General features: G+C 41.2%; 1 protein-coding gene across 10 annotated transcripts in view; it reads right to left on the bottom strand.

Annotated features, from left to right (window-relative positions):
- The window catches only part of ABCC5 (ATP binding cassette subfamily C member 5), an 88,500-nt gene that overhangs the window by 55,151 nt on the left and 19,242 nt on the right, over positions 1-14,107 (bottom strand). For 5 of the 10 annotated variants that reach the window (XM_027110507.1, XM_027110466.1, XM_027110457.1 and 2 more), the window contains exons 3-5: positions 5,757-5,914; positions 5,416-5,571; positions 4,593-4,740 (exon numbers count right to left, since the gene is read on the bottom strand). Coding sequence is in view for 9 of the 10 variants with exons in the window: in XM_027110466.1 (XP_026966267.1) it covers positions 4,593-4,740; positions 5,416-5,571; positions 5,757-5,914 (462 nt within the window). In the remaining variant the exon portion in view is untranslated. Of the gene's footprint in view, positions 1-217; positions 4,565-4,592; positions 4,741-5,415; positions 5,572-5,756; positions 5,915-14,107 lie in introns of those variants that run through there. The other 5 variants (XM_027110528.1, XM_027110518.1, XM_027110536.1 and 2 more) reach the window with 4 other exon arrangements.

Raw genomic sequence — 14,107 nt, 5'->3', positions numbered from 1 at the left:
GACACCACCAAAACCCATACTCTTTCTAATGTAACATAAACCTGTCCATGAGCTGAAATTCATTCTCAACACACGGTCATTAAAAAGTATATATTTGACCTTATTTCCAGTATCTCCACACAATGATACATTTCTTTACATGAAATTAAGACCCTTTTTTTTTTTTTTTGGATCGTTTCAAACGTGCTTATTTGATAAAAAGGAACAGTGTACCTACAGTTGGACTGGGGAAGAGTGAGAAGTGCATTTGCAAAACATTCCTGAAAATAAACATCAGCAGTTTAATAGTACAGAAGAGAGCAAACAAAGCTGACTATTCAAAATCCAGAGACCCTCCCCAGGGCCCTCCCACACTCCCCGCTCCCTCCCAAAAACAAAAACATGTTACCTCAGGTAGCACATGTCTAACACCACCTGCAGGGAGGGAAGGCAGCAGCCCCCAAGAACCACCGAGTGCCACCTCCAGCTCTGAGGTCCTGCAACGCCGGAGCACACACTCACACGAGGCACATTCAGCAACAGGATTAAATACCAGGAAGTGGGAGGTAATGTACTTTTATTGAATATGAAAAAAATAAAAAGTACCATCTTCAAAGAGCATCTCACAGACACTGTACAACAGGAGGAGCATTGCGGTAACATACATGGGAACATACAGAGTCGAGTTATACAGGGCTAGCCAGCCAACAGGTCTGGCCTCGACTGTTGTTTTAACTACACACAGTGGCAATTACAGCATAGAACCAATATCTGTTTCCAGAGTCCGGAGTAGCGCATCAAGCTGACAGCACTTAATCGGTTAGGGCTCCTGAAGTTGCAGTTAGCCTGCAATAGAGGAGATTCTCCAGGAATAAAGACCTTGCTGCTAAGGAAAGAGAATTAAAAAAACAAAACTGAAAACTCCCCAAAGAGTTGGCTCTGCTTAAAATCACTGGTCCTATTGGTTCACTAGGCTGTGAGGAGTGACCTCTGCTCAGGAGGGAATACAAAAATCTAGGCCTCAAGGAAAAATGGGTGGCATCCTTCAGAGTCTTTTCGAGTCCTTGCAGCTAAAGTTGATCTTGCCAAAAATGAAACAAAACAAACCACAACAAAAGAAAGCCAAATCAATCCCCCTCCCCGAAGGAAGAAAATAAAATTAAGGAGAAACCCATTCACCCATCTACACCGATCCTTATAGCAAAGGGTACTATAGCTGGAGACCAGCGCTTGAATGACAGATAAAAATGGAGGCCAGAAGCAACTGTCCTGAAGCAGCTAATGCTGAATTCCAGAACCCAGACTCTCTCTGGGTAAATCGGTATTTCTTGCTTTTCCTGAGAGGAAATTAATATCAGATGTCGACTAGATCCTAAGAGATTCCCACCAATCAGATTTATGTCAAGTCTCAGTAAATAACCTGATCAAATAAATAGGAGATTTCAGATTCCAAGAACTATTGTATCCCACCTCTCCCCTCCCTCAGATTTTTAGGTTTTATATCCATTGCTTGGGTCACCACTGCATACAGCTGGGTTGTTGGTTTACTAGCAAGAAGATTGGCTTCTTTTCCAGTATGCAATCCAAAATGTGGAACTGAGTCACTGAGTGGCAGGGTCAAAACCCCATTTTCCTCACGTGAAGCAACTCAGTAAGATGGCGGTGCAGTAAAGCATTTTCTCACACACCTCGGCACTGACGGAGCAGTCTCCAAAGGAAGGCGTGAAAGGACAGCAGGTTGTAGTTTGGGGTTCCTTCCTTCCCATACCTTTATTGTGCCATTTTTCAGCACCAGGTAATAGCATTAGTACCTCCCAGAGAGGAGGAGCAGAGGGAAGGTGAAAGACAAAATGAATGCTTACACTATGCAAAACTTTCAAAGGGGAGGGAAAAGAGGAAACAGCAGATTAAAGAATTTCCAACACATAGGGGTTTTTTAAAAAACAATTACATTTCAAACCATTTTGTATGGAACAAAGAAAAAAAAAAGGTTTTCATGAAAAATCTAACCAAAATTTCGTTTTAAAAGGTTACAAATTAATCATTTAAATTTAAACAAACTGGGAGAAAACTTGAGACTGTCAGCATAGTTGTCTGGCTGTGGAAAGCATTCCCAGTGAATAAACATTACCTTACCTGAACTCTTGGCGAGAGATTCTGCCCAGCTTGACTCTCTCATTCTGACCGCAGAATACAGCCATCCTGAAAATTCTAAAGAACAGCTTCTGTCACTGGTTCCACTACAGAGACACTCCCCCCAAATCCAGATCCTGACAGCATCAAGCAAGCTGCAGCTGGAGAGAGGTTGGAAGGGTGGGAAACTTACCTCTCTAGAGGCTTTTCACTGTCCTTTCCCCAAAAGGCCCGTGAGCAGAGTTAGCATTCACCAAGAGATAGCACTGCAGGAGGGAGCCGTCTCTTGCAGATCTACAGGGCGGATGCTAATTCTTTACACACAAATCATAGGTCAGGCCTGGTCTTTTAAAACTGTTTTAATCCAAGAAGGCCACAAATCACCTCTGCAAGTTTAGCAATTTGGTCACTCATCGTAGGTCAGGACCATACCCTTAGGGATTCTGGCTCTCCATTAACACTATGGTGACCCTTGGACACCGTGTGCAGAGCACTGGTCCACTGGCATCACTGAAACCTTAGATCGTCTTGATCATTAATGTCCAGCCCCAGCTGGCCAGCAGTTAAAAAACAAAACAAAACACAGTCACTTGATTGTGTTTTATTTGCTCTGCATATGGCTACCAAGGTTCAGTGAGACCTGAGGGGAGAGTAAAAAAAATATATGGTATCTGGGGAGTCAGATCTTACGTAGATTTCTGTAAGAACAGACTAAGCCAGTTTGAAAGCCTCGCCGTATTAGAAAATGTGCAAAAATCTAAAATGGATGTTCTTCCAGAGGATTTAAATCCACAGATGGAAGGTATGCTCATTGCTAATACTAATCTCAAACCCGATCCTTCAAATTTCCAATTAAAAAGAAACTTGTCAGAATTAGAGCTCCAAAAAAGAAGTTTTCATTGCTTACAATTTGAAATCTTTTTTTATTAATTAGAGACACTGTGGATGGGACCATTGCTTTCTTGATTGTTCTAGGGGAAAATCTCCCAAAGTAACACAGGCCTTAAGGTGCTCTTCCTCAAGAGGGTGGAGAAAAGGAAAAGCGTGCTGCTGTCTTCCTATTAAAGGAAGGCTCTCAGCTTTCCCTGGCATCTAGAAGAGTTTACTAGAGATTAGTATTCCAGTGCGCTGTGCCTTAAAAGAGAGATAAAGGAATATGCAGATGCTCAAGTGAGTGACTGTAAGGCCCCCCAAGCTGAACAAGCATAAGAAACTTTTTTTCCCAAGTAAAAAATTAAAGTCCCAACAATCTATGGAATTTTGGGGGGGGGGGGGGGAGGTGGGAGGAGCCAATTAAATTCTTGCGTTGGCCGAATGGAATCAAGGAAGCCTGTATACCGTGCTACCCAGCTGCAAGAATTCTTCCAAAGATCAGAGCAGCCACCAGCCCTGTAGTGAAACAATGACAGAAGCTCTTCTTGGGGGAAGCTGGTCCTATGAAAACGTTTGCCATTTTGGTCAGTGACATGATATTCAGTTACATGGTCCCTCTTACTTAAAATTTATACAAAAGTATGTTAGTTGGTCAATGAATAAGAAACCCAATACCAGAAAAGTAGTGTTCTCTGCTCCAGAAAAGAGATCAAAACTTTTAAAAGGCATCAGACATTAAAAACAAAAACAAACAAACAAACAAAAAAACATAACAGAAAAACTGCAAATTAGTTTTACCTAATCACCATGCACCTTAGGCCCATACTTACCAAAACCATGACCCTCCAGCTTACCCACACACGGAAAACGCACAGAATAAGGAGTACTACGGCTCCGATGCCTCAAGGCAAATATGTAGAGAATAGATTTAATCAAAGTCTCAAGTGTAAGGCAGCACAGCAGGTGTAAGAAACAGGTGTCCAGAAAACAGCGTGACCGTCACTCTTCTCCCCTACTCTGCTTCAGCAACACTAGGAAAACCAGGGCTGCAACCCCAACACCTGCCACACGGTTTACACTATAAACCAGAACCTGAAATGGACTTCAGGTTAGCCTCTAAGAACCTCAACAGTCCTCCAGCTTCTTGAGGGCTCATGTGCCACAGAACCGTCAAACATGTGACAACTCTGCCCCCAGACCTTCAGTGTGTCACCAGCACCAACGCAACAGCCTACGCCACACAACACTGCTCTCGGCTGCTCACGGAACTGTGAGACACCTTTCCCGAACCGGGACTGTCGTTTCGTGTCGATACGCCGCAAAGCAGCGCGGCCCTGGGCAGAGCTGGAGTCATTCAGCTTCACCCCCACCCCAGGGAAGCAAGCCAGGTCCGCTTCTCCTCTGGCAACACAGCCCCCTCCTCCTTCCAGTTCTCACAAACCACCATTCACCCCAACATCAACTGCGCCCTTGCAACAGACCTGGAGGCATCTCTAAGGCTGCTAACTAGCCCAAAGGTGAGGGCAACCCCTGCAACAGAACAAGAAGGTTACAGCTGGCCATGGCTGGGGCCCTGGAGACTGTTAGGAAGGATGGTTAGGACTTACTGGTCCACTGAAGCCAGCCAGCTGCGTGATCATCAGGCACACGATGGAGAGGATGAGCCTGGTGCGGCAGAAGGTCCACACAACCCTCCGGAGGGAAGCATCGTCTGGCCCAACTTCATGCAGCTCTTCTTGCCACAGTCTCTCTAGTCTTAACAAGGGCACATGTCCTCCGTCACACATCTCCCCAGGGAATACGCAAACCCCCACCCCCACCCCCACCCCCCACCCCCCCAACCTCCCTCCTGCCACCATTCACACCAGTCTCTCCTTTCAAGTTATGTACAGTCTTCACCTTCTGGGGAAGAAAGACCTTTCCTGGGTAACTACATATTTACCCTGTATAGGGAGCCTCTCGGGATTCAGAAAATGATGAGAACGAAAAGTCTCTCCTTCCACCCAGAAAAATTATCCCTGAATAGAATCTGCCTGTGGATAAGAACTTCCTTCCTCAAGGGTCCCCAACCCTTTCTGAAGGATCCTGTGGTAAAATGTAGAGTCGTAACTAGATTTTAATCATGACAATCGGCTACCACAAAAATGTATTCTGTCACAAGGCAGCAACATAATCTCCCTGCAGACTCAGGAAGAGAAGCGGGGCTGAGAGAGAGAGAGAAAGCCCGTGGTTAAAACAGGATTAAAGATGATATAGGAGTTAAGCAGAAGAGCAAAGGGAAAGTCACCCCCAGGCTACCCTCCCTCCATAGGATAGCTCAGATCCTAAAAGGACACAGAGCTCTGGACCTGACACTGCTGGACCCACACTCCTAGCTCAGGCCCTACACAACCAGTACGTGGGAGATGAGGGTGGATCAGAGACGCCTACCTTCTACAGTTCACCTCGGAAGACTCGTGCTTGGACAAAGACCACACGTCCTCCATTAAGAGCTCCCCCTTCTTGTGGGCTATGCGAGCCAGAGGAGAAAGCCAAGAAAAAGTCATACAGGAGAAGAGCCCAGCATTGTCCACTGGGTGCTGGTGTCTGAGGACAGAAAACCCAAAGCACAAAACTGTCAACACACGTGGAGAGGCTAGCCAACACTTACAATACAATGTTTAGTATACAGAACTCCTGGCTAAACCCAGGTTTTCCCCAAATAGTCTAATCTTAGCCCGAATTTTTTTTGGTGCTTCACAGACAAGCCACTAACCAGCAGAACCTCTTACTTGGAAGTGGTCCGGATGGGCTTCAGAGCACTTAAGCTATGATGGTACTTTCCCTTGGGATGTTCCTCATCCAGGATTCTGAGCTGAGAATGCATGGAGGCATCCAGGGAAAGGCCCTCAGCTCGGGCTGCTGCTTCCAAGGCATCTTGGCAATCCAGCTGTTTCAACAGATAGGGAGGGAAGGCAAAAGCACAATTAAGGAACAGTAGAAAAACAGAGAGCACCAAATCTGCCTGACATTAACAGCTCAAACTGCAAACCAGATTCATCTTACCCAAGAAATCCCAAGGGTCAGTAGGTTAAACACTAACTTGTATGATATGAACTTGCTAAGGAACATTAAACCAGATACTTAAAATTTCTAAACTAACAGACTTCATTTTTGAGTACTTTCAGAAAAAATTGAGCAGAAAGTACAGAGAGTTCCCATATACCTCCTCACCTCCCCCCTCTCCTCCCCGTTTCCTCAATAATTAACATCTTGCATGAGTGTGCTACATTTGTCACAACTGACAGCCCAATACTGATATATTATCACTAACTAAAGTCCACAGTTTACATCATTATTCACTCATTGGGTTGTATATCTTAAAATTTATATTTTTATCACTAAAATGTTTTATCTTTCATTTCCCAATATAGACTGAGAGTCAATTACTACACTACTAACTGCAAATTCTATTGCCCATTTTCTATGGCAAAAACTTCACAATCCCCCCCCACTCCCGCCTTATCAGCCCTGTGATGCAGAAAAAGCCGGGACGCACACATGCCTCCTCTCTCTCTCTTATCAGCAACAGGGAGAGCAGAAGCGGGGCTCTCACCCTGGCTGCCCCGCTAAAGAGCTCCTACCCAGACTTCTGCAGCATGAAGCAGAGAGTCTCATGGGTGGAAATACAAAGTTATACATATTTTACTATAAAGTTTACAAGTACCAATTAATCATATTAACAAAAATGCGTATAATTCAAAGTCTGACTGTGGCAGAAGAGGGTGGACCAAAAATCTGGACACGTCTACGCCCGTTTACTCTAAAAGTAACCCAAAGTCACTTAATTTTTTTAAAAAGTTTATTGAAGTATAGTTGATTTACAATGTTGTGTTAATTTCTGCTGTACAGCAAAGTGATTCAGTTATACATATATATATATTCTTTTTCATATTCTTTTCCATTATGGTTTATCCCAGGATATTGAATATAGTTCCCTGTGCTATACAGTAGGATCTTGTTGTTTATCAACCAAAGTTACTTTTGCAGTTACTGTTGCAGAAACATAAGCATTCTTTTCCTCAAGTAAGGATGATAAGGACCTTATGCTTTTCTCACATTCTCACAAATATTTCCAGCAATTATTGTGAACTAGCAAGAAAGAATAGATCCCCAGATCAAGAAAAAGTTAAGTGGTGCAGCACCTAACACACTGTGCCTCACACGAAGTGGAGTCTCTATTTTGACACACCACCTCTTTTACACACAAAACAGAGGCAACTCAAATATTAAGGATTTGTGCCTGGGGGTCACCTGCATGCCTATGTGGCTCTCTCCTCAAATACAATAGCTTAAGTTCACAGCACACTTATGAATCTTCAGATAAGTCACTGCTTAGTATCAGGCAAGTACACAGCAACTGGGAAGCATTTTTTCCCTTTTGTCAAAGGCAAGGCAAACTTCAAAACAAAGTCTACCTTCAAGAGAATAACAACAAAACGTGACAAAGGAGTCAACACCAAGAAAAGAATGAACTCATATAAAGTCCTTAGTTATTAGGTGAACACTTATTTATGGCACCTAAAAATGAACTTAAGTCTACTGAGATTCAAGTACACAACAAAGGTTTTTTTGTTTTGTTTTGTTTACTTAATATTTATTTAACCTTTAAGCTGCCCATAACCACAAGGGGAAGAAAAGAAAACCATTGGATTGAGAAAGCAGAAAGACACACTAAAAATACAAACATATTCTCTATAAGGGAGTAGAAACTGAGAATACATACAGAGTAGGTACAGAAGGTGACAAGGACCAGCCTTATTTGGATGTTCTAAGCTTCAAAAGAAGACAAAAATTAAAATAATACCATTTCAAGTACACACTGGATAGCTGCCCTAAATGAACTATATGCTGGGTCAAAAGGCAAACCGTAACACATTTCAAAAGACTGATATCACAGTGTATGTACTCTGACCACGAGGGAATTCAATTAGAAGTCAGTAACAAAGATAACATGAAAATCTCCAAATATCTAAAAATTGCAACACACTTCTAAATAATACGAGTTAAAGAAGACATCAAGTCGAAATTAGTATATATATTCTGAGCTAAATAATAAGAAATTGTAACACATCAAAATCTGTGGGATGCAGCTAAAGTGGAGCACGGAGAGAAATTGTGAAGGCTTTCAAAGCATATATTAGAAAAGAACAAAAAGTGAAACATCAGTGCTCTAAGGTAGGGGTTGGCAAAATTTTCTGTAAAGGTCCAGCTAGTAAATATTTTAGGCTTTGTGGGCCAAGAGACAAAATAGAGGATATTATGCAGGTACTTATGTTACAAAAGAAAACAAATTCTACCAAATGTTTATTGCCAAAATTCAAAATATAGTAATACTAATTGAGTACAATTTTTTTGGTGGTACAGGTCTACTAATGAGAAGAATGAAATTCTTTTATGAGGGAATAACATTTCACTTAACTGGGGTTTAAAATAGTTTTCCCTTGGTTACATTTCTTTATACTAACGATGAAATATCAGAAAGGGAATGTAAACAAATAGTCCCTTTTAAAATCACATCAAAAAAATAAAATACTTAGGAATAAACCTCACCAAGGAGGTGAAAGACTTATATACTGAGAACTATAAAACATTAACAAAGGAAATTGAAGATGATTCAAAGAAATGGAAAGATATCCCATGCTCTTGGATTGGAAGAATTAATATTGTTAAAATGGCCATACTACCCAAAGCAATCTACAGATTTAATGTGATCCCTACCAAATTATCCATGACATTTTTCACACAACTAGAACAAATAATCCTAAAATTTGTATGTAACCATAAAAGACCTAGAATTGCCAAAGCAATCCTGAGGAAAAAGAACAATGGAGGAGGCATAACCCTTCCAGACTTCAGACAATACTACAAAGCTACAGTAATCAAAACAGTGTGGGGCTTCCCTGGTGGCACAGTGGTTGGGAGTCCGCCTGCCGATGCAGGGGACACAGGTTCGTGCCCCGGTCCGGGAAGATCCCACATGCTGCGGAGCGGCTGGGCCTGTGAGCCATGGCCGCTGAGCCTGCGCATCCGGAGCCTGTGCTCTGCAACGGGAGAGGGCACAACAGTGAGAGGCCCGTGTACCGCAAAAAAAATAAATAAAACACAGTGTGGTATTGGCACAAAGCCAGACATACACATCAGTGGAACAAAACAGAGAGCCCAGAAATAAACCCATACACCTATGGTCAATTAATCTTTGACAAAGGAGGCAAGAATATATAATGGGGAAAAGACAGTCTCTTCAGCAAGTAGTGTTGGGAAAGTTGGACAGCCACATGTAAATCAATGAAAGTAGAACACACCCTCACACCATACACAAAAATAAACTCAAAATGGCTTAAAGACTTAAATGTAAGACAAGACACCATAAAACCCCTAGAAGGGAACATAGGCAAAACATTTTCTGACATAAATCATACAAATGTTTTCTTAAGTCAGTCACCCAAGGCAATAGAAATGATTGCAAAAATAAACAAATGGGATCTAATCAAACTTATAAGCTTTTGCACAACAAAGGAAACTATAAACAAAATGAAAAGACAACCTATGGACTGGGAGAAAATATTTGCAAATGATGCGACTGACAAGGGCTTAATTTCCAAAATATACAAACAGCTCATACAATTCAATAACAAAAAAACAAACAATCCAACTGAAAAATGGGCAGAAGATCTAAATAGACAATTCTCCAAAGAAGACATACAGGTGGCCAATAGGCACATGAAAAGATGCTCATCATCACTAATTATTAGAGAAATGCAAATCAAAACTATTGTACAATGAGTTATCATCTCACACTTGTAAAAATGGCCATCATTAAAAAGTTTAAAAATAATAAATGCTAGAGAGAGTGTGGAGAAAAGGGAACCTCTTATACTATTGGTGGGAATGTAAATTGGTGCAGCCACAATGGAAAACAGTATGGAGGTTCCTCAAAACACTAAAAATAGAGTTGCCATATGATCCAGCAATCCCACTCCTGGGCATACACCCACACAAAACTATAATTCAAAAAGATACATGCATCCCAGTGTTCACAGCAGCACTATTTACAATAGCCAAGACATGAAAGCAACCTAAATGTCAATCGACAGATGAATGGATAAAGAAGATGTAGTATATATACACAATGGAATATTATTCAGTCATTAAAAAGAATGAAACAATGCCATTTGCAGCAACATGGATGGACCTGGAGATTATCATACTAAGTGAAGTAAGTCAGAAAGAAAAAGACAAATACCATATGATATCACTTATATGTAGAATCTAAAATATGACAAATTAACGTATTTACGAAACAGAAACAGTCTCACAGACATAGAGAACAGACTTGCGGTTGCCAAGGGGGGAGAGGGGAGGAATGGATTGGGAGTTTGGGGTTAGCAGATGCAAACTATTATATACAGGATGGATAAACAACAAGGTCCTATTGTATAGCACAGGGAACTACATTCAATATCCTGTGATAAACCATAATGAAAAGAATACAAAAAAGAATATATATGTAAAACTGAGTCACTTTGCTGTACAGCAGAAATTAACACACATTGTAAATCAACTACACTTCAATAAAATTTTAAAAAATAGTTTTCCCTTTTCATCAAAATTGATTGTAAATTCATCGTTAATGCTGATTTGTAACAAGATATTATAATTTCATCTTTGAAAACCTCTTTTCACACAGATAGGTACAGCCAAATACTGAATCAATCCATGAGTATATGATTTTAGTTGAGCGTACTAATCTCTTGGTAGGCATCATAGGATTCTATTAGATTTCCCTCTTGACATTTGCCTTTATCATATCATTACATTGCAGATTTGTCACTTCCAATTCAAAGTTAGGTGGAAGTCACTGCATGGCAAAATTTAGTGGACCATTTTTGTGTGTGTGGCAAAATACATGCAATATAAAAATTGACATTTTTACCATTTTTAAGTGTATTTACCATTTTTAAGTGTACCATTCAGGGGCATTACTTATATTCACAATGTTACGCAACAATTGCCACTATCTCTTTTTTTTCAATAAATTTATTTATTTATTTATGGCTGCGTTGGGTCTTGGTTGCTGTGCATGGGCTTTCTCTAGTTGCGGCGAGAGGGGGCTACTCTTTGTTGCGGTGCTCGGGGATATTCTTCGTTGCAGTGCATGGGCTTCTCATTGCGGTGGCTTCTCTTGTTGTGGAGCACGGGCTCTAGGCGCGCGGGCTTCAGTAATTGTGGTATGCGGGTTCAGTAGTTGTGGCTCACGGGCTCTAGAGAGCAGCCTCAGTAGTCGTGGCACACGGGCTTAGTTGCTCCACGGCATGTGGGATCTTCCCGGACCAGGGATGGAACCCATGTCCCCTGCATTGGCAGGCAGATTCTTAACCACTGTGCCACCAAGGAAATCCCTCATTACTACCTATTTCTAAAATGAATGGATCTTTTCAATTAATCTACCACAAAGGAGGCAAGAATATACAATGGAGAAAAGACAGTCTCTTCAATAAATGGTGTTGGGAAAACTAGGCAGCTACACGTAAAAGAATAAAATGAGAACATTTACAAAAATAAACTAAAACATGGATTAAAGATCTAAATGTAAGACAAGAAACCATAAAACTCCTAAAAGAAAACACAGGCAGAACACTCTTTGACATAAATCGTAGCAATATTTTCTTGGATCTGTCTCCAAAGGCAAAGGAAACAAAAGCACAAATAAACAAATGGGACCTAATTAAACCTAAAAGCTTTCTCACAGCAAAGGAGACAATCTACTGAATGGGAGAAAATATTTGCAAATGATATGACCAATAGGAGGTTAATATCCAAAATATATAAACTGCTCATACAACTCAGTATCAAAAAAACAAACAACCCAATTAAAAAGTAGGCAGAAGACCTGAATAGACATTTTTCCAAAGAAGACATACAGATGGACAATAGGCAATAGCTCAACATTGCTAATCATCAGAGAAGTGTAAATGAAAACCACAATGAGTTATCACCTCACACCTGTAAGAACGGCTATCATCAAAAAGACCACAAATAACATTAGTTGGCAAGGATGTGGAGAAAAGGGAACCCTGTACACTGTTGATGATAATGTAAATTGGTGCAGCCACTGTGGAAAACAGTTAAGAAGGTTCCTCAAAAAACTAAAAATAGAATTATCATATGATCCAGCAATCCCACTCCTGGGTATATATTTGAAGAAAACAAAAACACTAATTCAAAAAGATACATGTACCCCAATGTTCATAGCACCATTATTTACAATTGCCAAGATCTGAAAGCAACTTAAGTGTTCATCGACAGATGAATGGATAAAGACATGGTGTGTATATACATATATATGTATACACACACATACATATACATACAATGGAATACTACTCAGCCATAAAAAGGAATGAATTTTTGCCATTTATAACAACATGGATGGACCTGGAGGGTATTATGCTTAGTGAAGTTTGTCAGAGAAAGACAAATAGTATGTTATCATTTACATGTAGAATCTAAAAATTAAAACAAACTAGTGAATATAACAGAAAGAAAGAGACTCCGGCTTCCCTGGTGGCGCAGTGGTTGAGAGTCCGCCTGCCGATGTGGGGGACACGGGTTCGTGCCCCGGTCCAGGAAGATCCCACATGCCGCGCAGCGGCTGGGCCCGTGGGCCATGGCCGCTGAGCCTGCGCGTCCGGAGCCTGTGCTCCGCAACGGGAGAGGCCGCGACGGTGCGAGGCCCGCGTACGGCAAAAAAAAAAAAAAGAAAAGAAAAAGAAAGAGACTCAGAACAAACTAGTGGTTATCAGTGGGGAGAGGGGAAGGGGGAAAGGCAAGATACAGGAAGGGGATTAAGTGGTACAAACTACTATGTAAAAAATAAATAAGCTACAAGGATAGATTGCACAGCACAGGGAATATAGTCAATATTTTATAATAACTACAAATGGAGTATAATCTATAAAAATTTTGAATCCCTATGTTGTATGCCTGAAACTATTATAACATTGTAGGGACTTCCCTGGTGGTGCAGTGGATAAGACTCTGCACTTCCAATGTAGGAGGCCCGGGTTTGATCCCTGGTCAGGGAACTAGATCCCACATGCATGCCGCAACTAAGAGTTTGCATGCCACAACTAAGGAGACCGCGTGCCTCAGCTAAGGAGCTGGAGAGCTGCAACTAAGGAGCTTGTGAGCCACAACTAAGGAGCCCGCCTGCCACAACTAAGAGCTGGTACAACCAAATAAATAAATAGATTAAAAAAAAAACTAATATAACATTGTAAATCAACTATATCTCAATTTTTTTTTTTTTTTGCTTTACGCGGGCCTCTCACTGTTGTGGCCTCTCCCGTTGTGGAGCACAGGCTCCGGATGTGCAGGCTCAGCGGCCATGGCTCACGGGCCCAGCCGCTCCATGGCATTTGGGATCCTCCCAGCCCGGGGCACGAACCCTCATCCCCTGCATCGGCAGGCGGACTCTCAGCCACTGTGCCACCAGGGAAGCCCCAGACCTCAATTTTTAAAAATTTAAAAATTAAATAAAATAAAATGAATGGATCTTGAAATATGGAAATTTCCTTTGTACTTCACTGAGGTTCTGAAACACACTGCTGGAACTGTAATTTAAGCTCAGAAAATATATAAACTACAAATCTTTAAGGGAATGGGGACCCCACTTCTAATTTCAAGTTTTGATAGCGTGAGAACTATATAAAGTGACTTGACATTACTTATGATTCAAACATTAGTTGTCACTGAAATTACTTTGTCACAGTCTCATTTCAGATTCCTACCAGCAATCTATGAGAGATCCAGTTTCTCCACATACTCGTCACTGCCTGGTATTGTCATTATTTTTTATATTAGCCACCTGAACAGGTGTGGTTTAGTGTTTCATCATGATTTTAATTTCACTACCCTAATGGTTAATGATGTTTAACATCTTTTCCTATTCTTATTTGCCACTCATACATCCTTTTGGGTGAAGTGTCTGTTTAAGTCTTTTGCCCATTTTCTAAATGGATTGTTATTCTTAGTGTTGCATTTAGAGAGTTCTTTATCTATTATGGATTCAAGTCCTTTG

Source organism: Aethalodelphis obliquidens, unplaced genomic scaffold (genome assembly GCF_003676395.1).
Source record: "Aethalodelphis obliquidens isolate GAN/ISIS:26980383/991018 unplaced genomic scaffold, ASM367639v1 scaffold1, whole genome shotgun sequence".
Classification (NCBI taxonomy): Eukaryota; Metazoa; Chordata; class Mammalia; order Artiodactyla; family Delphinidae; genus Aethalodelphis; species Aethalodelphis obliquidens.
The sequence above is the reverse complement of the archived record's forward strand: the minus strand, read 5'-3'. Positions and strand labels throughout refer to the sequence as shown.